The sequence below is a fragment of the Oryzias latipes genome, chromosome 2, assembly GCF_053564925.1.
Source record: "Oryzias latipes strain Hd-rR chromosome 2, Olatipes_Hd-rR_3.1".
NCBI classification, from domain to species: Eukaryota; Metazoa; Chordata; class Actinopteri; order Beloniformes; family Adrianichthyidae; genus Oryzias; species Oryzias latipes.
In genome coordinates this window covers 32,411,305-32,438,953 of record NC_136238.1, presented here as the reverse complement: position 1 = coordinate 32,438,953, position 27,649 = coordinate 32,411,305, and the positions used below count along the sequence as shown (strand labels likewise).

At 42.7% G+C, this 27,649-nt stretch overlaps 2 protein-coding genes across 4 annotated transcripts in view; both read left to right on the top strand.

Annotated features, from left to right (window-relative positions):
- The window catches only part of LOC101164420 (uncharacterized), a 736,165-nt gene that overhangs the window by 175,091 nt on the left and 533,425 nt on the right, over nucleotides 1–27,649 (top strand). The window lies entirely within an intron of this gene.
- Nucleotides 1–27,649, top strand: part of LOC144986842 (protein NLRC3-like) — a 52,822-nt gene that overhangs the window by 17,500 nt on the left and 7,673 nt on the right. The window contains exons 3-5 of one of the 3 annotated variants that reach the window (XR_013650688.1): nucleotides 535–708; nucleotides 12,563–12,739; nucleotides 19,005–19,075. The exons of 1 other annotated variant lie outside the window; for it this stretch is intronic. Coding sequence is in view for 1 of the 2 variants with exons in the window: in XM_078935240.1 (XP_078791366.1) it covers nucleotides 535–708; nucleotides 12,563–12,739 (351 nt within the window). In the remaining variant the exon portion in view is untranslated. The remainder of the gene's footprint in view (nucleotides 1–534; nucleotides 709–12,562; nucleotides 12,740–19,004; nucleotides 19,076–27,649) is intronic. One more of the 3 variants, XM_078935240.1, reaches the window with a different exon arrangement.

Genomic DNA, 27,649 nt, shown 5'->3' with positions numbered 1-27,649 from the left:
TCGCACATGGGTCATCACCCTTTCCCCTTCCCTTGCTCATGGTACAAGAAATGAAGCAAACATAAAAAAATAAAATAAAAAAAAAACATAACAGGAAGAACTAACTAAGGGCGGAACAACAAAACTGACGGATGGAAAGAAACACAGGCAACAAAGCTCGCATTTGATGTTTTTTAAATATATTTTTCACATTAAAATGGTTCTGATAAATCTTCAGGGCCAAGCTGGTAATCCCAGTTTTTTTTTTCAATCTTACGACAGAGTTTTTTTCTCTTTAATACAAATGAGAATTTTCAATGCTAAAGTTTCCTAGCAGGGTTTTGTCTAATGTGGCTTTGCTGTTGGAAAATTCTTCAATTCAAAATTGGCTTCCCTCCAAAGGCATAATGCAACTTCATTTACAGGTCGTCACAGTTTTACACACCAGACCACTCAGTTTGTCATCAGGGCGGGTCCCATCTGACTAAATGAACCAAGTTCCTGGACCTCCAGCTGCATGACTGCTCCTGAACACACTTTTCTGTCTGATTGCAGGTTAATCTGCTGCAGTTTGTCAGAGATCAGCTGTGAAGCTCTGGGCTCAGCTCTGAAGAAAAACCCGTCTAATCTCATAGAACTGGACCTGAGCTGGAATGACCTGCAAGATTCAGGAGTTCTTCATCTGTGTGGTTTTCTGGAGAGTCCAGACTGCAGTCTGCAGACTCTGAGGTCAGACTCCATGTTTCAGTTGTGTTCAGATCAATATGAGAAGGACAGATGACTGACTGATGATATAACTGCAGAATGACAACTGATCACCCCCCACTCCTACCTTATCATGTGCTGCTGCCAACTGGACTCTCTGTGACTCTGAAGCTCCTTTTTTTTTTTACCACAGAGGTACCCACGTATATCGGGTGCACACAACTCATGTGATCTTTGCATCTAAAATGAGAAAGAGGAGCTTGTCTGAGCATTTATGTGAGAGAATGAAACTCAAGTAGAGAAGAAAAAAGAACTAAAAACGATTTCTAGCCAATCATGACTCGATACCCATTGCTCATGCAAATGTTCCGATCAAAAGATTGATTTGTTTGTTACGCCCCCTCTGTATCCATGGGTACCCCTACCCAAGATAAAACTTTTTTACCAAAGAAGCATTTATCCCAAGAAGGAGCACGTATACAAAGTGGTAACTCTCACAGCACACCACACAAACTCAAGATGGACTCACAAGACGAATCACACAAGCGCAGGACACCACACAAGATGCACCACACAAAGCTAACGCACAACACAAACTTAAAAAGACCATACATCGTATCACACAAACTCAGGACGCGCGCCCCTCAAAGCATGCGACCATCCACTCAGGACGCGCACCCCTCGAGTAATGCGACCGTCAACTCGGTGGTGAAGTCAAAAACAAAATGAAGACGAGGGCCAAGCTGCAATGGAAGACGGTTGCTGCAAGGCTCCCTTCTCATGGTCTGGAGGTTCATGTGGTGCTTTTAAGGCTGCCTCCACCAGCTCTGGTCCAATTGGAGGCCAAACCCTTTCCAGCACACCTGAAAATGATCACACAGACATACAAACAAAAGATCCACAAAAACCACAGAAGTCCGACTCTGATTCAAATCAAATACACAAAACACAGAACAAATAGAACTATACAAAACAATATACGGCCACAGCCGTAACATGTTTCTAAACATCACATCTCTACAACCTATCTGTGTGAGATCAGGAATGTTATTGAATTTGTAATCTGTCTCCTGCATGAAGGACTGAAATTTAAACCTTTAGCTCAGATCAAGTTTACAGTTTGTGTTTCAGAAATCATTCTATTGTCCATCTTTAGGACTTTGCCACATAGTGCTCCCTGGGGGATAATGCAGTGATCTGCTGTCAACTCATCCTTCCCACTAGTCCTTTCTTTTGTAGGGTGAAAATTGTCCACTCCCTGGATGAAGATGTCAGAGAGTTTGCAATCCAGTCTTTGCTTCTTTCATCTACTGTGTTCTTGAACCAGCGGCCATCTCCCAAACTCCAGCAGAAGCGTCTTTGTCCTCAGGCTTCTGTTTGCAGCATCTGCTTTTTGTCTGGACATCAGACGTCCAACACCTCTTGGGATTGTGCACGGCTGCAAAGCGTCTGCTGAAGTGTCCAATTCTTCTCTGACTCTTCTGCTTTCTGGATCTTCTGCTCTGCATTCAGGTCTTTCAGGTTATCAGGATGTTTGGTCTGCAGTGTCATCTTTGATTTTTTTATTTTTGATTCTGAAATGGTTTATTTCAAGCAATCAAGGCAAGAATAATGCACAAAACTTTACAATCAACATTCATTCATTCACTCAAAGACGTATTAAACTTAGGTTAATTAGATATTAAATCAAATATTGCTTGAAATGAAATGGAAGGAAGCGAACTTATGTAATCCCACCCCTGTTCTGCCGTAATCATTCTTATTACATGATTTATCAATATCTGGTTCTCACAAAAGCCTTAGTGTTCATAAGCTTAATAAGTTTTATTAACTAACTTAAAAAATTAATAGGCTTTATTAATGTGTCAGATGCTAGTAAGATATTTATTAGCATTATAGATGTCTTGCAAATACCTGAAAATGTTAATAAGATTTATTAACATCTAAAATCAGACCATTGTCTTCTAAATCCATATTTCTAAACTGCTTATAAGCTTTACAAATGTATTATTTAACTTTGTTAATAGTTTATTAATTGTTTTGCAGCACTTCAACTAAAGTGAGGACAGTTTTTACCAAAAACAACCACAAAGCATAAAGATTGTAAAAATAACTTTATAACATTAAAACAGACTAAACATACACAAATCATTCTGTAAAATATATATAATAATTTAATTCAGACAGATAAAAAAAATTAAAAACATATATACTGGTGTTGGATGACTAGCATCATAGCTAATAAGGATAAAGTGTTAGCATCTATCCTGAGTGAAACATTCATTGCAAATCCCATCACCAGGAGACAGTTCTCTGCATTCAATGCCAACTGCATTCAACCACGGTTGCCTTGCTTCAAAGTCCACTAGAAAGTTGCACAAGCCAGCCATGCTAAAGCTAACACGCCAACCTGCCCATCTTGGATTCTGAAAGGAATCCAAGATGTGCAGGTTAACTAATGTCACCATTGGCTAATGAATCTGTCAATCAAACTCATCAGCAAAACAGGCGTGCTCGCTTTCAGCCAATTGAAAGGCCTCTTAGACTTTGCTTTCACACAGGTGACGAAAAAAGCCCCGCCCATCTTTGATTCTTTACCGGTCGGTCATTAGCCTGTTAGCTTTAGCATGGCTCCTGTAGGTTTATTGTCTTCGGTCTTCAAAAATGACTTATTATTACACACATCAAATGCAGCTTAGCCAGAGTTAACACAGAGACTACCCTGGAGGTCAGATACCCCCTCCACACACACAGGCACCTCTCTCTCATACACATACACACACACACACACACTCTGTCTCTCTCTATCTCACTCTTTTCTCTGCCTCTCTCTGACACATTCAGTCACTATTCAGTGACGGGCGGTGAGGTTGGTGCTGGTGAGCCACTGCCTTCTCTGAGGTCTGATTTATGATGATAAAAACTGAACATTTCACTATTCATCCAACAGTATTTAACTGGTGATTGTTTGTATCTCAACATTCATCTTGACCAATGATCTTGACCAAGGATCAATGACCCTTACACCAACAAATACACAAACATCTGGACAGAGCATCCTTCTGGTGTCTAAGTGATTCATATTCACAACTAGAAGGAGCAGCATTTCCAGAAGAAAATGCAGGGTTGAATGCTGTATTGCTGAATGAAAGCTGAATTTGATAAAGAAATGGCTGAACAGAGCTGAAAGAGCTCAACATTTTAAAAGTAGAATGGTCAAAGTGGGTAAAAAACTGTAAAGAAGTAAGAGTAAGAAGTAAGAAGTAAGATTTCCTATGTATTTTAATGAAGCAGAAATCCTGGAATATCTTTAAAAGTTCAAAGATTTGGGAAAAAAGTAATAGCAGGAATAAGCTGAAAAAGTTGAACATTGTAATAGTAGAATGGCTAAAATAGGTCAAAATTTGTAGAAGGAGTTAAGCATTAAAGCTGAAATTGTTGAAAAAATGGCTGAACTGTTGAAAATTAGAAGATGTTGCTAAAATGGCTAAAGGTGCTAGCATTGGAATCAGCATCATCAACTGACTCAAAAAAACACATTGCTTGAGAGTATCATATTGGTAAAAGCTACCTATTCTAAGTGGATAGAAAATCCACTTTTTTTCAAATTGGCGGCTTTTCTCTTGATTTTATCTCCATAGCAACCATTTTATGTTTGGGTTGCCTGGGGATGCCTGGGGATGACGAACAAAATGTTCAGTTCCATCCATGGATGAAGTTTATTGCAATATTCGCTCCAGATTTTGTCATAAAAAGGCCACCAAACAGTAGGTTGTGTCGACATCCCATAATAATTTTAAAAGTTATGTTGAAGTCCAAAGCCTTGTGATCATTTTAATGTTTGAACGGTGTCTCTAGCTACAAGTATGTTGAAGTTGTAATGGTTAAAAGAAACAAAGGTTTCAAGGATTCTCCATGCATTTAAATGGAGCAAAAATCTAGGAAAATCCTGGAATATCCTGGAATATCTTGAAAGGTTCAAGGATTTGGAGAGCCAAAGCTCATAGCTGAAAGGAATAAGCTAAAAGAGTTGAACATTGTAATTAGGGCTGTGACGATAACCGCATCACCGCATCACCGCGGTGATGACCCCATCACCGCATCACCGCACGTTTTTTTTTTTTTTTTTGTTAAGTTTTGCATATGGCGCGTGAATGGAGCTATAATAAACACATTAAACACATTCATCTTTCCTGATAATTGTCTTTTTCTGCTAGTCCTGTGTTCAGACTTTCCTTCTTTCTTCTCCTTCTTTCTTTCTCCTTCTCCCCCACCGCTCTCTCTCATAGGCGCGCACTCTCAGTGCCTCCGCGCTGCACGTGCCACGCGGCTCCCTTTACACACAGGAGCGCGCTTTCAGAAGGACACAAACTCATTCTACAACAGAAGTTTTCGTCTCGCAAGGAAATATGACAAATTTACTGCGTTCTAATTGTTAATTTACATTGTATTCATTTCCGTTTCAAGCTGCGTGCGTTCTTGAGGGCACGCGACACGGCCGCCCGCCGGAGGATTTTGTGTGTGTAGGGAGGGGGGGGGGTTATTAGGGTTCACCCTCACTCCAAACATGAACGCGCACTGTCCATGAATATCACTACATGTTTTGTTTGGGAACTATTTTTTGCAGCGTAACGTTACGTGTCTGTATAAACAAAGGCGGAGCTTCATGGCTACCGGAAAAGTGACAAAGTGTCTGCAGTCTGTTTATTACTGGGCAATATTTGATATTCTGAGAAGATGTGTGTACCAAAGAGCACAGGTGAAGGTTCGCGTGCAGCTAGAGAACGGTCCGCTGCAGAGGGATTAACACGCACCCCCAACACACATGTGCGCACCTTCCTCCTACATGCAGCGCTGACCCACACAGTCACAGTCAATCCACAACACCTATATGGGCTTTATATATAGTTAGTTCATTAGTTAGGTAGTAGTTAGTTGTCACTGTTATTTTATAAGAAAAAATACTACGTTGTAATTGTATTTATTTCTGATGCGGCCGCCGGGGGATTTTTTTTTTTGGGGGGGGGGGGGGGGGGGTGCGGTTGACCGCAACACCGCGCCCCCTGGTGGTTCATCACCGCGGTGATGAAAAACCCGACACCGTCACAGCTCTAATTGTAATAGTAGAATGGTTAAAATAGGTAAAAACTGAAGTTTAAAATCACCTCACATTTAGACACAAAATGGCCGCCAAACCGTAGTTGGTGTTGCCATCCCATAATAATTTCAAAACGTATGGTGAAGTCCAAAGCCTTGTGAGCATTTCACTGTCTGAACGGTGTCTCTAGCCAAAAGCATGTTGAAGTTATAATGGTTGAAAGAAACAACGGTTTTCAAGGATTCTCCATGTATTTAAATGAAGCAAAAATCTTGGAATATCCCGGAATATCCTGGAATATCTTGAAAAATTGAAGGATTTGAAGGGCCAAAAGTCATAAAAGAAATAAGATGAAATAGTTGAACATTTTAATAGTTCAATGGTTGAAAAATTTGAAGTGTCCGAACGGGGTCTTGAACCGGGTACCTCATGCACCATAACTTCCCTATGTATTTTAATAGGGCAGAAATTCCCGGAAAACCTGGAATATCTTAAAAAGTTGAAGGATTTGAAAACCCAAAAGTCATAGCAGAAAAACGTTACAAGAGCTGAACATTTTAAAATTTGAATGGTTAAAATAGGTTGAAAATTGTAGGAGTTAAGTGCCGAAAAACGGCGGAACATAGCATAAGAGGAAAACAAAGGGTTGAATGCTTTACATTATTCAACCAATAAACACATTAAATACATTACATTTTAGTTGTGTGCAGCTTAAATTAATTTTTACCTTCATTAAAATATCTTGCTTTTATAGTTTTTTTTATCTAAAATTGAATGACTGACTTTTTGCATAAAAAGCAAATAATTTATGAAACGTTAATGCATTGCAATGTATCAGTTCGTTCTTCAACGTATTAAGCAAACTAACTACGTTACCATTGAATTGGCTGCGTTATTCTTGCCCCCCGTCCACATTAAGTGCACATTAACTTGAACATACACACAAACAGCCAAACAGCATGAACCTCACTTCTGCTCACAGCTCCCTGGCTCACGGTTTTACAATTAAGATTCCCCACTTCCCATGATCCTTATGGGCTAAAGGCAGGGCTAACCCCCAGGGCAGTTGTATCTTCTCTGATCAGTTCCTTTACGTGAGTTTCAGAACGGACCGATGGCTTGATTTCACGTGTTTCAAGGTAATAAACAGGGACTGGCAGACAAATAGTGAGGAGAACATTGACAGCAGATTGAGAGCAGCTCTTTTACACACAAGGATTTTTTCCGTTCTCCAAAACGTAACAGGGCATTCTTTCAAATAGATTTCAGCTCAATCATCTCCAGTTCGCTCGCTGCCTCATCAGTGACAAGCGGGGATCTCATCAGTCAGTCTCTGCATTAAAGGATCCATGAGAAAAGTGATCTGCGGTCGTTTCCGTCCAGTTGCGCAAGCAGCGTCACGTTCTGCGCTTTATTCGTTTGGATTGCAGCTTTCAGCTGTGAGCTCCACAAAGAAGGAAAGTGGAATGATGGCCGTTTTGGATGTGCACTTTGAAACGCTTCAACTTGTTAATAAAGGAGACAATGTGTCAGATCAGGAAGAGTTTTTCATTTTCTCCAGGATACGTTTTGTTCTTTTCTGCCATGAACTATTTTACTGCTTCCAAAAGCTCATATTAATAATAAACGTCGCGACTTGCTGTTTAGTAAAAAAGTAAGAATCTTGCCGTTCTTCCAGAAACGTCTTGTGTTTATCTTTATACTCTGAATTTCACCATTTTGACCATGAGGGTAACAGTCTGCATGCACATCAAATGTCTAGTTATTTTTTCCGGCATTGGGTGTAACACGCGCAAATGATTGGTGGTCACATATGTGTCAGGAGCAAAACACACACACTGCCAATTACTTTTATTATTATTTATTTTTAATACCCTCTGATGGTTTGAGTGTGGTTTTTGAGGGAAAATTATGAAATAAGCCATAGTATGTAGAAAATATGATAAGACGCAAAGAGCCGCACGCTCATTGGCCAAGAGCCGCATGTGGCTTGAGAGCCGCGTGTTCGCCACCCCTGAGCTAGAGGTTCAATAAATAGTGCAAATAAAGACGGAGATAGTGGACAGCCTTGTCTGGTTCCTCTTTGTAAGTTTGAGCTTGGAGATGTTTGATCATTTGTTCTGACACAAGCGTTAGGAGAGGCATATAATATTTTTATCCAGTTAACAAACGATTTTCCAAAGCCAAATTTGTTCAGGGTGGCTATTAAAAATTTCCAGTTGACTCCATCAAATGCCTTTTCTGCATCCAGTGACACAATGGTTGCTTCTCGGTTGTTGATAGTTGTATAATCTATGAGGTTGATTAATCTGCGCATGTTGGTAGATGAATGTCTACCCTTTATAAAACCTGTTTGGTCAGGATGTATTAGAGAAGGAACAACCTTCTCCAGCCTTCCTGCCAAAGCTTTGCAGATCATTTTAAGATCTGCATTAATCAGCGATATGGGTCTATAGCTGGATGGTGATGTGGGATCTTTCCCAGGTTACAGAAGTAAGATAATATTGGCAGAGTTCATATTTGGAGGTAGATAATTGTTTCCCTTGATTTTAATTGTCATTCTGAGAAAAATGGGAGCTAAAAAACTCTATAAAATTCTGCTGTGAAGCCGTCTGGTCCTGGGGCTTTTTTACTTGGCATGTTGGTTAATGCTTTATGTAGCTCGGGGTCTCAAACTCAATTTACCTGAGAGCCACTGAAGGCGGGGTCTAGCTGAGGGAGGACCGCAACTTCAACGCATACGCAACTTGTGTGTGTCTGAGCCAATACATTTGTATAGATCATGTACTGTACTATTAACTGTTTTCTGTACACAATGTACTCATAAAACTCTAATTCAAATAAAATACGTAAATAAAATAATCAATAAGTAAACAAATCAGTAATACATTTCTGTTTAATTAGTCTTCTATATCTGCTGTTTTCTAATTTAAACGTCCCTATTAACACAGTTCAGTTAACATTGTTGAATTATAACTATTAAACCCAAAAGACTTCAGTTCAACAGTTCTGTAACCTCCATCAATGGTTCTTCTGAACACGGCTTTTCTTGTCTTCTTACTGCTGGACACTTGGCAGCACTTCCTCCCGAACAGCTCAGACCCTCAGTATGGATGAAGATGATTGTCTGTAAATCTGGACTGAACTTGGACTTATTGATATTTCAGGATGATAAGAGAGGATATGCTCCCAATTTTGAATCTGTGTTGAATTTTTTTTTTAAGTTTACTTTTTAAAACACAAATCAGTAAAGGAGAAGCAAAATTCACTAACCATTTTTGGATTTTCTTTCTCGTGAATTTTGGCATATTTAAACCCCGGTCACAAGTTATTGTAGAGCAGCCGGTCAGCCACTCCTTTACTTTTATAAAAAACGGATGGAAATTTATGTTGGCGGCACCAAATACTAAGTGCAGCCAAGTAACAGCACAATAAACGTGTTTGAGATCACCCAGGAGGACGAAAGGCTACACAGGTCACCTAGTGTGTGACGTACGTTTTTGCTTTTGCTCCAACATCACCTGTCAATCATCACAAAAATATCACCAGAAAGGGGCGGGAGCAACGCCCCAACCTGAGTGAACGCAGCTGGAAATTTAGTACTGCACTGACTGCAAGCCGCCAATAGACTACAAAACAATGCATTGCGGGAAATGTGTCCTGACTGTTTTTGTAGTTGAGTGATCAATTAAAAATAATTTAGAATACCTCTTGATTAAAAAAGGCTACATACATTACAAAGCATTCAAATAAATATAAAAGCTATAATAACACAGATCGTACTAAGGGGAAAGGCATATTAAAACTACATTGAATGTTAAGGACACCTCCAACTTTCTGTTGTCCTTCAGTCTCGCTGCAGCTTCGCCTTCACCCCCCCGTCTCTCCAACGATCCAGGCGCTGGTTCATCTTAAACGCGTCTATCGTTTCATTTTCCCCACGTATTTTCAGTATGTCTCAGACTACATTGTGTTGTTGCTCATACATGTTTAATTTTATTGCCCCGTTATCTGTCACGCATGTACGTGAGGGACATTTATTCTCCGCAGCGACCCAACTCATGCGAGAGTGAAGAGAACCGTTTGGTCGGGGTTGATACGCCGCCGCACGCCCAACTTTAACCATAACTCAACCCTCCTCCGGGTCTGTGCGGCCCAGAGAAAAGTTCGACACTGACTGCATGTATTTAGAAAATTAAGGGCAAATAAATACGTTCTAAAAAGTAAAGTAAGGAACTCCTTGTGGTACGTAAGGGGGCTGTCAGGTTTCTTGCCTTAAAATATTTCCCTGCTATCAAGCCCAACTACCCCAGGGCTGTCTCTTCAAGCCCGGTCAATGTCACGCCCCCAAGAGTAATATAACTGCGCAGATTTAACTTGGGGGTGGCGGTTTCAGCGGCTCAATGCTTGGAAAGAAATCTGGTCCACTATTCTGTTCCTATTGTCTGTTAAATCACAGTTTGTAACTCTGGAAGCAATTGTGTAGCATAATTAAAAATAAAAGTCAAAAGCAGAAATGCTTTTTCATTTTCAAAATGAAGCTGCATTTTTTGACTCAAAATTAAAATTAAAAGCAATCCACCAAAATGCTTTTTCATTTTCTTCTTCAACACTGCTTATTCTGTCACTTTATTAAAATGAAAAAGAAAATAGTATTTGACATTTCATTTTCAAAAAGTTCTCTGGTAAATGTGTAGCAAAATTCCCAATGTGAAAACCCTAAAGGAGGAGGTCAAACACCTGTATACCAAATTTGAAGATCTAGAAGGAAGAGCAAGCCGTAACAACATTCGCCTGATTGGTGTTCCCAAGGGTGTTGAAGGCTGTTCCAGCCAGCAGAATTGAGAAATACTCTCCCGGACGGGGCTGTGCGTAAGTTTACTAAGCCATCAGCAGCTACTGATTCTGCCAATAAGATTCTGGGAAACTCCACCTCTGAAGATGCACAACCACCACAACCACAACCAGAGTTATTATTATTTTAAGCTGTCACAATTATACCAGATCTGCTGGAAAGACAAATATTACATCAAAGGTGAAATTCTGAAACAAAGATGAGCGGAAAATATCTGGAAAATATGTGCATGCTGCCGAAGTGAACCGTGTGGTCATAAGGGGAACCAGATCCTACACAGCCAGACCAGGAGAGGGGAGGAGAGACCCCCAGGCCAGGAGCCCCCCCAGTATCGGGACCCAGGCAGCCCGGGAAGGGGGGAAGAGGGGACCGCCCACCCAACCAGCCAGGCGCAGAGAAGGCCCCCCTACAGGGGCCCCCTCAACACCCAGAGGCATAAGCGAACCCGGGGTCCGGCCCCCAGGCCACAGGACAGGAGCCCTTAGCCGTACCAGGCGACAGCCATGGGGGCCACCAGGCGCCGGACACCGAGACAAGGGCCAAGGACGAAGCCAGGGCCCCCAGAACCCATGAGCCGCCCACCACCCGACCGGCGCCCCGTCTCCGCAAGCCAGCCCCGGCACGCGACCCGAACAACCCAGGGATCGCCACGCACCCACAGCCACCCCCCATAACCCTACACACTACAGTCCCCCGCCCCCCCCCCCCCCCCCCCGCCATATTGTCTGAGCCCCAGAGGGGTCCCAGGGAGCCAGCCCCCAGGTCTGTCCCACCTATGCACTCACGCACACATACTCACAACCTTCTGCTTACCCCCCCACCCTCCGCCGCCACGCAGCAACCCCCCCCCCCCCCCCCCCCCCGTCGGACTGACCCCCAGCGCCGTATGCCCGACCATCACCGCAGCCGACAGGATACCCACAAGCCTGCCCGCCCTGAGAGGACAAGGTGGGTGAAGACCGGCCGCCCCTCCCCGACACCACCCAGGTATGGTGGTGTGGGTGTGCTGCGTGTGTGCAGCAGGTAAAATAGGAGGTCCCCAGTGTGGGGGGCCCCACAGCTGCCAAGCCGCCGCAGAGCTCCCCACTCCTGGCTCCATGCAGTGTGTGGCATTGCATCACGTTAGCATTGCATCATTATTAGTAATGGTGTCTAACAACAGCACTAAATGTGTATTTCTATTTAACTCAGAAAGGGATTTTCTGTGCTAAAGGTTCTGTCTAATTTAGCTTTGCCTTTAGAAAATTCTTCAATGTCTCTTTTCCAAGTTGTCATGAATCAGCAACTTTGTTTTCTTGAATCTTCATCCTCTGTTAAATATCTGCAAGGGGTCTAAACTTTCTTTATTGTTTTGTTTTTGTGTGGGATCCATTAAAATGTAATCAAGATTCTGCTATGGAAGGTTTTTTTTTACCCATAATTCAAAGTGATCTTTAATTCTCAATGAACAATTAACAATGCGATGTGATGATGTCATTTGAAAATGCATTTTACATTTTAGGATTCAAGATGAAAAAATACAATTTAATCGGATATTTTTGAAATCAAAGCTGTGAATCAGCAAAATTTATCGGATTTTAAATTGTCATGATTTTTTGTTCCAAGATTCAAATGAAAATTCATTTTCCAACAATCAGTTCCACATTTCTGGCATTTTGAAAATATATTTAGTCATTAATAATTCATGATGATCGATGACATTTCAATTCCTCATCTGTTTTAACTTCATTTCAAGTCATTTCTAATCTATTGCATTTTAATTCCTGATCGTGTTTTTGGGCCCAAATCCAAAAGAAATGAGCAAACAGTGAAAATGTCATCTGTCAGTCTGTCATCAGGGCGGGTCCCACCTGACTGAATGGACCAAGTTCCTGGACCTCCAGCTGCATCACTGCTCCTGAACACACTTTTATGTCTGTTTGCAGGTTGAGGGTCTGCAGTTTGTCAGAGATCAGCTGTGAAGTTCTGGTCTCAGCTCTGAAGAAAAACCCGTCTAATCTGACAGAACTGGACCTGAGTGGGGACTACAACCTTCAGGATTCAGGAGTTCTTCAGCTGTGTAGTTTTCTGGAGAGTCCAGACTGCAGACTGCAGACTCTGAGGTCAGACTCCATGTTTCAGTTGTGTTCAGACCAATATGATGACAAAGTTGTGTTGACCCACAGTGAGCAGAAATGTCCAGATTCTGATCTGCAGCAACATCTTCCTGCAGTTGCTTGTTGTCTTCAAAGATCTGCAGAAGAACTTCTTCTTTTCTTCCTACAGCTGCTTGTTCTCTTCAATGATCTGCAGAAGACCTTCTTCTTTTCTTCCTGCAGCTGCTTGTTCTCTTCAAAGATCTGCAGAAGAACTTCTTCTTTTTTTCCCCCGGTTGTGCCCATCTGCCTGCTCCTTCCTACTCTCACATAAACAAACTTTGAACACATGAACATAGAATCGGGGATGGGCGGCCGGTCTTCACCCTCCTGGTCCTCCCAGAGCAACCTGTCTTCAATTCAATTCAATTCAATTCAATTTTATTTGTATAGCCCAAAATCACAACAACAGTTGTCTCGATGGGCTTCGAAGTAAAACATGAATTCAAAAGGATCACGAATACAAAGAGTTCAATAGAAAAATACTAAAATGAACTAACAAACTGACTAAGCTGTCTTGTGAGGATCCCGTTGGCCGAAGTGGTGGCCGGGCGTGTAGCGCTGGGGGGGGGTTGATCAGCCGGAGGGGTTACTGTGTGGCGACAGGGGTGGGGGGCAACCAGAAGAATATGTGTGTGTGTGCGAGAGTGCATGGGCGTGGACAGGCCCGGGGGCTTGCTCGCTGGGACCCGCTGGGGCTCACCTTCCCCATTGCAGAGTGGGGAGGGCATCTGAGGAGGTATGGGAGGAGGGGTTGAAAAACATGGTGGGGGTTGTAGAGGGTAGTATAGTGTGAGGAGGTAGGGGTGGAGCTGTTGTTGCGTTGGGATATTTTGGCTACTTGGGTCGGGCACCGGGGCTGGCCAGCAGAGAAGAGGCTCCGGCTGGGTGGTGGGCACCTTATGGTGGCCCCAATGGCTGCCGCTTGGTACGACGGAGCATGCCTTTCCTATGGCCTGAGGGTCCTGACACCGGGCTCACCCAAGCCTCCCGGTGTCAGACACTGTCACACTGCTCCGAGTCTGCTTTATCCCTCCTCCTCCTTAATGTCAGAATTTCACTTTTGGATGTAATATTTGTCTTTACGGCAGATCTAGCATAAATGATACACAGCTTATAATTATAAGATATTCAAATTAGCAACTCAGCACTTTTTTTCCCCCAATTTTCCCCCTCTCTCCTTTTTAATTTTCCTCTACCCAGGCCCCACCTTCACATTTTGCCCACCCCTTTAAAAAAGATATATATCGTCTGGGGCTGTGGGCGCCTTTCTCCGGTGGGGCCCTGCGCTGGGCTCTCCTGGCGCGGTGGGGGGGTTGCTCTCCTGGTTGGGCTGGGGCGGCGCTCTCCTTCCCTCCGTGCCTCCCTGCTCTCTGGCTCTGGGGGCCTCGCGGCGGTCCGGCTGGCCCTGGCCTGGGTGGCGGATTTGGTCGCCCGGGGGGCGGATTGTTCCCTGCCTGCTCCCGTGTGACGTTGGGGGGGGGTACCGGCTGCCGCTATTGCTGCGGTGGGGTCTTGGTGTGGGGACGGCTGGGCACTGTCCTTCCTTCTTTACACATTCCTCCATCCATTTTAGAAGAACATAAACACTCACCTGAGCACAGGTGTTAGCTCACCTTTGCACTAATAGTTTGCATGATAGAATGAATGAAATATTTCACACTAGTTGGTTTAAGGCATAAATATGCTTGTGAACACTATCTGTTTTGTGTGCATGTCGACATGTGGACATTTTTGCAGCTAACAGGTGTGTTGATAACATTCGAGTGTGTGTGTGGACAGGCCCCGCCCTTTTTGTACTACATTTGAACCTTACCGTAATGATAAACAACGGTAAACTTGTTGCTTTATGCTGCTTTATTGTCTTATCCCCCCTCCCCTCCTATTATCACCCTCCTAACCCCCCCTTCTCTCTAACATCCCTCTCTCTTCTTCCCTTCTTTCCTTTTCCGTCCGGTCCAACACCAAAGATTTTCAAACATGGTTGAAATTAATAAAGTTTTGCCTCAATTACAAAAGGGGTTTATTCAGACATACCTTTGGTTTGTCTGAAGATTAATAACCCCTATTGTTAAAGTAAAATATGTCCAACACAAGAGGCCGTCAGCTCTCATCTGCCTGCCCAGCTGTTGGACAGGACAAGTTAAAAAAAAATATATATATATATATATATATATATATATATATATTTATAAAAAACGCCCCTTTCACCCTCCGTGGGTGGTTTCTCCTTTTTTTTTTCCCCCAACCCCACGCCAACCCCCCCCCCAACACAGGCAAAGAGACCACCCCCCCAAGCCAAGCCGAGCCACCACCCAGCCCCCCCCCACCAGACACCCCCCACCCCCAGCCCAGAAGACCACGCAGCACCACAGCCCGCCCCACCCAGGCACCAGACCCGGCCCCCCGACCGACGGATTCCCCACCAACCCCCGCCCGGCACCGGAGGCCCCGACCCCCACACGACCACGGCAGAAAGGCAAGGAGCAGCGACGACCAGGCCCCCGACCCCCTAAGTCATGGAGTTAGCTATGGGAGACCAGAGAGACTGAATTCTTTCAAAGTTGCCTGAACTTTGGGCTGACATTTTTTCCAAGCTGATATGATCAAACAGCAGATTTATGTATTGACTTACATTTGTATTTTTCTTGTTTTTCCAATTTATTAAAATAGTTTTTTTGGCAATACAAAGAGTTATGAAAATGATAGATGCTAATCCTTCTTCTATATCGATGGCCCTCATGTCACCAAGCACACAAAGTGACGGTGAAGCCGTGATTGGAACCTTAAGCCAGACTGATAGATCGGCACATACCTGCTGCCAAAGAGCCCGGGCAGGCGTGCAGAACCAGAGTGCATGCATGTAACTGTCGGGTAGATTACTGTCACAGTGCTCCCAAATGTCTGAGTTACTGAGACCCATCTTGAACATCCTCTGTCCAGTGTAGTAAATTCTGCGAAGAGTTTTGAAATGAATTAGCTGCAGATTTGGACTTTTTGTCAGTTTAAAGGTGTTTAGACAAAGTTCTGACCAGAAGCTTCCATCTGTGCTGATGCTCAAATCTGTGTCCCATTTTGTTGTTGGAAGTGAAATATTATTATAATCTTAATTGCATAAGAGTTTGTATATTTTAGAGAGAATTTTATTCATTGAGAAATTAATCAGAGAGGTAACTACTTCTGTTAGCTTTAAATCATTGACTTTATATTTAAACTTTTTAGTAATAATAGATTTAAGTTGCTGATATTCCAAGAAGTTATTTATTCCATGTTTGTCTTGAAGTTCCTGGGGAGTTATGAATCTTTTATCAATAATTAGGTGCTCTAGTAGTGTTACGCCCCCTTCTTGCCAAGATGGGAAGTGTATAATTTTTTTGTTTATAAGGATGTCTGGGTTGTTCCAGATGGGTGTCATTTTGCACGGTTGAATTGGCGAGTTAGATATTTTTAGATATTCCCACCATGTTGTTAAAGTAGCGTTTATATTAGTACTTTGGAAACAGTCTTGTTTTTTAACTGTTTGGCTGATAAATGGTAGATCTGACAGGTTGATCTTTCCACATAACGCCTGTTCCAAGTCTAACCATGAGTTAGTTTCTGGATTATTTTTTAACCATTTTAAAATGTATTGTAATCTATTTGCCAAAAAATACTTGTGGAAATAAGGTAATTCTAATCCTCCACAGGTTTTTGCAGATTTTAAAGTTTTGAGACTAATTCTTGCAGGTTTATTGTTCCATAGAAAGCTTGATATGGATGAGTCTAATGTTTTGAACCATTTTAGTGGCGGTTGTGTGGGAATCATTGAGAAGAGATAATTAACTTTGGGTAAGATTTTCATTTTAACTGTGGCTACTTTGCCCATAAGGGACAGAGGCAGGTTGGCCCAGCGTGTTAGATCGTCCTGTATGCTTTTCAGTAAAGGGGTGTGGTTTAGCTGCACCAGTTCTGAAAATTTGGAGGAAAAATAAAAACCTAGATATTTGATATTGCCTTATTTGACTGGTATTTTGAGTCTTTGCTCTGCATTACTGTTCAGTGATAATGAAACAGATTTGTTCCAATTAATTGAGTAGTCTGATAGGCAGGAGAATTCATTAATAATTGTTACTGTTTCATTAACAGAACGTGAGTTATTCAAAAACAGTAATATGTCATCCGCATAGAGACTAATTTTATGATGGCTGTGTTTAGTTTTAATTCCTTTAATGCTCTCATTCTGTATTATTGCTGCAGCTAGAGGCTCAATAAATATAGCAAAAAGAGAAGGAGAGAGTGGGCAACCCTGTCTGGTTCCTCTTCCAAGAAAAAACCTGTTGGAAGTCTGTTTATTAGTTCTAACTGATGCATTGGGGTTGTGATATAATATTTTGATCCAATTGATGAATGATTCTCCAAAACCAAATTTCGAGACTTTAAGAGACTCTTTGATCAGAGATCGTATTGTGTGTGGAATTAACAATGCGCAAATGAGAGAAAGACTGCTGCGTGAGAAAAACATGACTCTGGACACGTGTGTGCAGCTGTGCAGAGCCACTGAACTGTCGCGAGAGAACAGCAAAGCAATTTCTGGAGTAATGATGGAGGAGGTGCATGCAGTGCAAAGAGCAGGATATCAGAAACAGTACCGTGTCACAGACTGCAAGTTTTGTGGAAAATCACATGACAGAAATAAGGAGAAATGCCCAGCTTATGGCAAGAAATGCAAAAAATGTGGCAAAGAGAACCATTTTGCAGTCAAGTGTAAAATGCGAGCAGAACATAGTAAAAAGAGATCAGTGCATAATGTGGCGCAATGCGACAGTGATAAATATGAAGAAATCCTATGTGTGATGGGATCAGAGGCAGAGCATGCAACATACAGTAAAAAGGAAACAGAAACTAAGCTTTTTGCTGGCATACTCGTAGGCAAAGACATTGTAAAATTCCAAATAGATCGTGGTGCTACTTGCAATGTTATCCCAGTTAACTCACTGAATCCTGATACCAGACTGGAAGACACAAAGACACTTCTAGTCATGTACAACAAAAGCAAGCTCAGACCACTTGGAAAATGCAAACTGAAGCTGAGGATCCCTCTGAACCAGATTCTTTACAAGCTGGAGTTCCAAGTGGTGAATAAAGACTGCTCTGTGCCGATGTTGGGCAAAAGAGCGAGTGAGGCCTTGAAACTAATCAAAGTCCATTATGAGAACATCATGGCAATAGACAGCATCGTCACCTCACAGACTCCCTCATAAGAGCAGTGGACATGAGAACAGATAAAGACGGAATATGCTGACGTGTTCACTGGAGATGGATGTCTGGATGGAGTTTACAAAGTTGAAATAGATGAGTCCATCAAACCTGTGCAGTTACCAAAAAGACGTGTTCCTGTAGCAATGATGAAACCGCTGAGAGATGAACTACAAGATTTAGTGCACAGAGAAATAATCTCGCCTGTAGAGCGAAGCACAGACTGGATTAGCGGTATGGTGGTTGTCCAAAAATCAAATGGAAAACCAAGGGTTTGCATTGATCCAAGACCCCTAAACAAAGCACTGAAGCGCAGCCCTATGCCGACTATCGAAGATATTCTGCCAGATCTGTCCAAAGCTAAAGTTTTCACAGTGTGTGATGTCAAAAGTGGATTCTGGCATGTCAAACTGGAAGAAGAGTCCAGCTACCTGACAACATTTTCCACCCCATTTGGATTTTACCGCTGGCTAAGGATGCCAATGGGAATCAGTACTGCACCAGAGATCTTTCAGAGGAAGTTGACACAGGCTCTGGAGAACCTGCCTGGTCTGTACATAATTGCAGATGATATACTGATCACCGGACAAGGGGAGACACAAGAGGCTGCTGAACGTGATCATGTTGACAAACTAAGACTGTTCTTAAACAGGTGCAGACAGAAGAACATCAAACTAAACGCAGAAAAATTGAAACTGGGTCAAAAAGAGGTTGCCTACATTGGACATCTTTTAACAGCTGATGGGTTGAAGATAGACCCTGAAAAAGTGAGAGGCATCAATGAAATGTCACAACCTGCAGATGTCAAAGCAGTACAGAGGCTCTTAGGAATGGTGAACTATCTAGCCAAGTTCTGCCCACATCTCTCTGACCAGTGTGAGGTGTTGAGAAAACTCACACAAAAAGACTGTGAATGGAGCTGGAACAAACAACACGAAGATGCATTTATAAAACTGAAGGGAACTATTACTAATGCTCCTGTTCTGAAATATTACAGCCCAGAGGAAGAACTCACGGTACAGTGTGATGCCTCAGACACAGGGTTGGGAGCAGCACTCATACAGAATGGTAAGCCCATTGCCTTTGCAAGTCGAGCACTTACACAAACGGAACGAGGCTATGCATAAATAGAAAAAGAGTTTTTAGCTCTTGTGTTCAGCATGGAGAAATTTCACCAATTCACATATGGTCGAAAAGTTACGGTTCAGAGTGACCATGAGCCACTTGAGAATATTGTTAAGAAACCTCTTCTCAGTGCACCCAAAAGACTTCAAAGGATGATGTTAAGGATCCAGAAGCATGATGTGGATGTGGTGTATGTACAAGGAAAAGATATACTATTAGCTGACACTTTGAGCAGAGCATATCTTCCAGAACATTCTTCCTGTGGCTCGGTGGAAGCAGAAATAGAAACTGTAAACATGGTGCTCCACTTGCCAATATCTGAACAAAGCCTAAATGCAATTCGTGTGGCGACAGAACAAGATGCTACACTCCAAACACTCCAACAGACGATAAGTAAAGGTTGTATTTCTCATTCAAAGAAGAGCTGAGTTTTCAGGATGGAATCATTTTCAGAGGTGAACGTGCCATAGTTCCTGACTCTTTGAGAAAAGAAATAATTCAACGCATACACGCTTCCCACTTAGGAGTGGAAGGATGTCTCAGATGAGCACGAGAATGTGTCTACTGGCCAGGAATGACAGAGCAAATCAAGACACATGTTGCTAAATTCGAAATTTGCAGGTCATTGGATGTAAAACAGCAGAGAGAGACACTACTCCCACATGACATGCCAAATAGACCTTGGGCAAAGGTGGGTACAGATTTGTTTTGTTTTGACAACAGAGACTATTTGATCACAGTAGACTATTACTCAAATTTTTGGGAAATTGACTATCTACCAGACACAAAATCCACTACAGTGATAAAGAAACTGAAACTCCTTTGGAATGGAATGGAATGGAATGGAAATGGAATGGAATGGAATGGGAATCGAATGGAATGGAATGGAAATGGAATGGAAACAAGTTTATTTCGGATATATGTTAAAAAAACAAAACAAAAAAAAAAGAAAGAACAGACATAAATAAAAAAGAGAATATAAAGAAAATGTTCACGCTCAAGAACCGTTATAAACACAAACAGAATTGTTTTCTTTTTCTTTTTTCTTCCATATATGAACACAAATACTACAAACAATTAAACAATTATACATATTCGAAAAGGAGTGAGAAGAAGTATTAACTTATATAAACTCACCCCCTATTCCTCGTCAATATTAATTACATTAGTAAGCAGATTCTTTATTTATACACAATGTTTCATAAGGTATAATAATTTTCACAGAGTACTGTCCTAAATACTTAGCATGAATTATTATTGAAGAATACTATGCGCATATTAAGATAAGAATCATATACACATACATATTTTTACATATGTATACTTACATACATATATACAACTAATATCCATCCGATATATTTGAATATCGTTTTAAAATCATATTTTTATATCTTATTTTAAAGAGTTTTATGTTGGGACATTGCTTTATTTCATCTTCTCTACTGTTCCACAGTTTTGCTCCACAAATAGAAACACTGAAACATCTTCTATTTGTGCGTGCTTTGTGTATGTAAAAATTTTGTTTTCTTCTCAAACTCTACTCTCCCTCTCTTTTCATGAATAATTTTTGTATATTTGCTGGTAGTAAGCTGTATGTGGCTTTGAACATGATTAATGCTGTGCGCAGCTCCACCAGATCTGTAAGTTTCAATAATTTTGATTGTAAAAATAATGCATGTGTATGATTCAGATAACCCGCGTTATGTATGATTCGTATCGCCCTCTTTTGAAGAATTAACAGTGAATGTAATGATGGTTTATAATTGTTTCCCCATTTTGCTCGTCAAAGCATCCCAGATACAGTACTATCAGACAATGGTCCCCAATTCACTTCACAAGAGTTCAGAAGATTTAGCAGACAGTGGGAATTCCATCATAGGACATCATCACCAGGACACGCCCAAAGCAACGGCAAAGCTGAATCAGCAGTGAAAACGGCAAAAAAGCTCTTGTTAAAGGCCAAAACAGCTGGACAATATCCTTATCTAGCAATGCTAGATCATCGCAACACACCATCTCAAGTTCTGAACTCCAGTCCAGCGCAGAGACTACTCAGTCGCTGCACAAGAACACTACTTCCCACAAGGACAAGTCTTCTCCAACCGACAATTCTACAAGCACAGCTGGATTTGAAGTCCAATCAGCAACGCCAGTGCTCATATTACAACAGATTTGCCAGAGACCTGCACACTCTGAAAACTGGAGACCGTGTCAGAGTACAACCATTTGAACCTCACACTGTCTGGAAACCTGGCACAGTGGGGAAACAAATTGACGAACGCTCATATGAGGTGCAAATGGACTCTGGAGGCGTTGTGAGGAGAAACCGGAAACATCTGAGTGCACATGGACTAGGTCACAGTGAGACCACTCACCCAGAGACTGTTCGCTCCACAAGCTCAGAGGTGGACACACAGACATGCACGGACACACTTTCGCACACAGGAAACTGTAGCACGCTGCTCACAACCAGATCGGGCCGAACAGTGACCCTGCCACAGTGTTACAAGGACTTTGTCATGCAAAAAGGAAAAGAAAGAAGAAAATAATTTAGGAATGTGTTAAGTTAGAAATGTGTTAAGATAGTTTGAGATGTTCTGTTCAGGTAATGATTGAAAATATTACCTGGTAAGGATTATTTTCCTTTGAGTAAAAGTATTCAGACCTATAATTTACCCAGACTTGTTACGGAAATATGTTATTGACATTGTAAAGAATATGTTTAATTTTTACACAGTAGAGCACTTAGTAGGCGGAGTCTCAGTTGACACCTTTTGTTAAAGAAAAAAAAAAGAGAAAGGATGTAACAATAGGAACTATTGTTGTGTGTTTGGTTTCTGAAACACACAACAATAGTTTGGTCTGAATGAATGAGAGCATGCACCTGAGCTGCACTGTAAGAGTTTACCCTGCCTGAGTTAATTAAAAGTACTGCCCTGTTGGGTAGAATTGAAATATTCTGTGTTACGTTTCTTGGAGGAAAACCAGAATATAATAGACACGTCTGTGTCTGTTAGCAGTCAGACACGCAGAGATAGCACTGACGTCATTGCCCGCCTCCCCTCTGGAAATGCTAAATCAAAATGAATTATGCGACACTATTTGCAGAGTGGATGTGAAAATTAAAGTCCTCTCTTTGCGTTTTAGTTTTTTTGTTTTCAACAGAATAAGCGGTTTTTAAGTAGAAAATGAAAAAGCATTTTGAAGCATAGGTTTTTCATTTTAATTTTGAGTCAAAAAATGCAGCATATTAGGGTGAAGGGGTGGGGGGTTTAGCCTGTGATGCGCCTTGGGGGGGAGCTACTTGGCAGTGGTACCCCTCCCATGGTTGCCGTATGGAGTGGGCCCCCCCTCTTTCGGTTTTATTTGCACCATAGACACGTAAGGCCCTTGGTAGGGGGGGGTGCTTGGTCATCACTGCAAGAAAGCAGCGGATGTCCTCCTAGCACCCTACCTACCAATTTTAACCACACCTTAGACATTTAGGGCCCCTTGGTGGGGAGGGTGAGGGGACATCACTGTGAGTAATTAGGAGATGTCCCCTCAGTGCCCTACCCGCCAATTTTAACTGCACCCCCCTTAGTACACACACCCCTTCCCCCTCAAAATATACACTCCAACACATAACACACACACATGCACACACACATCCCCACAAACACACATACAAGCACACACACATTTTGCAAGGAAGGTGGGACCTAGGACCATATGTCCCCTACCCCTTCTCTGGTGGGGGTACGGGTCCCTTGGCGGCGGATGCCGTGTCCCCTGGGTGCCGGTCTCCTGGGCCCGGCGGTGCTCTCTCCGCTCGGGGGGGGGGGGTTCACATTACACCTGGGCCGGGGGTGTCCGTGTCCCTGGAGGTGGGTTCGGGTCCTTGCCCCTGGGCGCTGGGCCCCGCCAAACTTCCAACAGTGGCCGAGCCTGGTCGGGCCATGTTTACGCAACCCTTGTGGGCCCCCCTTTTTCCCCGGGGTGCTCCCCTCCGGGGTGGGGGTGGCTGGCCCCTGCCTTGCTCCTCCCTGGACCAACCGTGGGCCGGGTGGGTGGCTGCCTGGAGCGCGGAGCGGGTCTCCCTTGGGGGGTCCTGACTCGTACCTGGGGTTGGGGCGGGGGGATGCCCGGAACTCCTGGGTGGTGATGGGGGGGCTCATCTGGGGCTGTGGGTGCCCTTCTCGGGTGGGGCCCTGCGTTGGGCTCTTCCGGTGCAGTGGGGGGCTGTTCTCCTGGTTGGGCTGGGGCGCCGCTCTCTTTCCCCCGTGCTTCCCTGCTCTCTGGCTCTGGGGGCCTCGCGGCGGTCCTGCTGGTCCTGGCCTGGGTGGCGGATTTGGTCGCCCTGGGGGCGGTTGTCCCCTGCCTGCTGCCGTGTGGCATTGGGGGGTTCCGGCTGCCGCTGCTGCTGCAGCGGGGGTCTGGGTGTGGGGGTGGCTAGGCGCTCCTCCTCCTTCTTTTCACATTCCACCATCCATTTTAGAAAAACATAAACACTCACCTGAGCACAGGTGTTAGCTCACCTTTGCACTAATAGTTTGCATGATTGAATGAAGGAAAGATTTCACACTAGTTGGTTTAAAGGCATAGGCATGCGTGTGTGAACACTATCTGTTTCGTGTACAAGTTGACTTGTGGACATTTTTGCAGCTAGCAGGTGTGTTGATGACATTTCAGTGTGTGTGTGGACGGGCCCCGCCCTTTTTGTACTACATTTGAGCCTTGCCGTAATGATAAACAACCAGTAAACTTGTATGCTCTATGCTGCTTCATGGTCTTATCCCCCCCCTCCCTCTCCCCCCCCCCCCCCCCCCTTTCCTTTTCCATCCGGTCCAACACCAAAGATTTTCAAACATAATTGAAATTAATAAAGTTTGGCCTCAATTACAAAAGGGGTTTATTCAGTCATGGCTTTGTTTTGTCTGAAGATTAATAACCCCTCTTGTTAAAGTAAAATATGTCCAACACAAGACGCCCTCAGCTCTCATCTGTCTGCCCAGCTGTTGGACAGGACAAGTTTAATAAAAAAGAAAAAGAAAATGCAGCATCATTTTAAAAATGAAAAAGCATTTCCGGTTTTGACTTGTATTTTTAATTATGCTGCAGAATGGCTTCCACAGCTGCGGGCCAAAATGATCTTGTTGACCACACATTACAGTTACACGCCGGGCCTGATGTGGCCCGTTGCCTTGATATTGACACATGTGCTCGAGGACAACATTCCAATCTTCTTCTAGCTACAGTCAGTGATTTGAACTGGTGCTGAGCCTTTAGACCTTTACTAAAATGGTCTACTTACTGCTGAGTCAGCAAAGTTTCAATCTTCACTTTTAATTTCTTCAGTGTGTCTTTATGGAAGAGCTCAGTTCAGGTTTGGAAAAGAACTTTTTACTGACAAATTGATTATAAAGAGACTTAAGAGAACCTGGAAAAAGCTCTACTGGTGTGTTTGAAACAAACCTATTGTTGCGGTAAAATGAGGGACCTGTTTGGTTTTGCTGATCCACTGGTACTTACCACACCAGGTGGGAGTAATTGAGATAACAAGCAAAGCAGCTGATTGTAGTCCGTTGAAGCATATAAAAGTGCTTAGAATCATTGGACCAGAAAGAGAAGCAGAAGCTTTGTATTGTTCTGTGTAGATACAGCTTGTAAGAGTCAGACATTTATTTTGGCTGTAATAGTGAAGAATTGTTTAAATGACTAGAACAATCTGCTCTTTATAATTATACTTTGAAAACTTTATTAATTGTGGTAATTTTCATGGTAATCACCAGATTTTCCCTTATATTTGAAAGTTTTTCACCTGGTTGTTCACATGACTTCAAAATATAAAGAAAAGATAATCTGAGTGGAATCCTGCTTCATCTTTCGAAAAAGCAAGTGTAACCCCTTGCCATCAGACTAAGTGTGAACACCTGGCCCCGCCCTTATAGTAAAAGGGCCAATGTGAATATAAACTTCGGGTCAGCGGGTGCACTTCCTGCTTGCTGCTTCCTGCTCTCAGCTGTTCCTGTGACCACACCAGGACGGCTGAAACCTTTTTCTTGACACAACCATAATTGGAAACCTCAACGGTTCCATTTGAACACCAACCCCAAAGAGACCAGGGGCCTCATTCATAAAACTTTGCGTAGGATTTGCGTCAGAAGTGGCGTACGGATGAAACAAAGGACGTGCGTACGCACAGAAATATTCGGATTTATAAAACCGTGCACACGCACATCCTACTGATTTTTCCCTTAATAAATCCCAATCAATTCTAAATGCAGCGCAGCTTTTGCAGCTTCATGACACGCCCATAGTTGCCCATAAATAGTCCATGAAACGCCCACAAATGAATATTCATTGATTGCAAAACCATGGCAAACACAGAGAGGAAATCAAAAAAACGTAACTTCACTCAATGTGAAGTAGAAGTTATCGTTGGCGAGGTGGAAAAGAGGAGAAAAATGTTGTTTGGAGGGCACAGTGCGGGCATTACTAATGCCAAAAAGGCACTTGAGTGGCAAACGGTGGCAGACGCCGTAAATGCTGTAGCCTCACAACCTCGGACTGTGGGCGAAATAAAAAAGAAATGGTTGGACATCAAAGTCGAGGCAAAAAAACGTCTAGCGCTGCATCGCCAGAGTGTGTCTGCCACGGGTGGTCGGGGGGGGGGACACCGGAACTGACCCCTCTTGATGAGAGACTCGCTGCAATTATTGGGGAATCCCTATTAACCCTTGTGCTGTCCTAGGCACTTTACCATTGGGAGTTGGGTCATCTAGACCCACTAAACAGTGCGCTGAACCTTTTTACTTCAATGATTTGTGATCTTCACTGGTGTCCATGGATTACATGAAATCTTTCCACCTTTATCCACCTTTGTCATGGTAGGAAGAACACGTCAATGTAAGGGTGGGATCATCTAAGATAGCACAAGGGTTATTTGGAGTGGTGACTGGGGCACGCATTGTGATGGGGCATTTTATTTCCATCCATTTATTGCATCTGACAAGCTACAGATGTCGGTAATAATCGACGTGGAAATGGGAAATAGTTCAGCGCAAATTCTTGGCAAATTTCTTGTTGCTTTCTGAATGGTTGAGACATACGCCATACATTGTTTTATCAAAAATAAAACAAACTAAAAGCATATGCATCTTCTTTCTCTTTCGGCTTTTCCCATCAGGGGTCGCCACAGCGAATCATCCTTTTCCACCTCACTCTATCATGGACATCTTCTACCCTAACATTAGCCAACTTCATGTCCTCTGTTAAGACATCCATGTATCTCCTCTTTGGCCGTCCTCTTGCCCTCCTGCCAGGCAGCTCCATCTCCAACATCCTTCTACCAATATATCCACTATCCCTCCTCTGAACATGTCCAAACCATCTCAGTCTGGCTTCTCTGACTTTGTCGCTAACACAGGCAACATGAGCCGAAACTAAAAGCATATGCAGGAATACCATAATTCCATAGCTCATGAAGAAATGTTTTACTATGAAAACAACTTTCCCTAGTGGGCAATTAATACGTCTGTCTGTCTGATTGCACGTATATCTGCTCCGCCAGACGGACACATTGACAAGAATATCAGTTTTGTACATTGTTTCGTTCTGTTAACTATATTATTTATGAGGATGAATTGCACAATATGCCAATATTGTAGAACATATTTCACTTTTCTTTCTGCAAATAAGTGTTCATTTGAATTTCTGTTGTAATTTTCGTTTGATTTTTTTGTTTGTTTCACTGCTGATCGATCAAACGGGTGTTCGTGTAGGCTGTTAATTGTAAGACTTGCTTTGTGAAATCTTCATGTTATTTCTGAGAGGCAGGATTGTCATTTTCACTTTCACGTGTTTCTACCATCTGCCGACAGTGTCGCCGTTTCTCATTTCACCCGTTTTTGTGCGTACGCCTGGGTCAGAGTTTGCGTGAAGGACCGCACATTTTCCCGTCAAGTTTGCTTTTTATAAATCTCAATTGTTGCGTAGAGAGTGGCGTACGCCTTCTTCTGTGCGTACGCAACGTTTATAAATGAGACCCCTGCTCATCGGTGAGTCTTTGCGGCCGTGACACCGAAAACAATTGGCACAAAGCTTTATTATAGTTGCAGAGTTAAGCTAACGCTGCACTCACTTTTGAGGCTTTGTTTTTTTAATGGTTCTTGTTTAATTGTTTTAAGTCGGCTGAATTCAAGACAAAGCATTCTTGTACAAGTCCCTTTCTTTCTTTTGTGTTAATTGAACACTGAACTGTTTTGGTTCTTCTATTTCCATGATGCCAAATGGCCACAGTTTTTGAATTGGATTGATTGAACTAACATTTTGCGCAACATTTGAAAATGTGAATGTTCAATTTGTTTTATATTAATCCTGATTTTAATTATTGATTAGATAAAGTTCATTTATAACTTTAGAGTACATTTTGATTAAAGACTTTTGTCCACTTAAAAACCTTGAACCTTGACACAATGAATTGTTTGACTTGTGTACACCATTTGAATTCTACCTGTAAGAGCTGTTTGATTT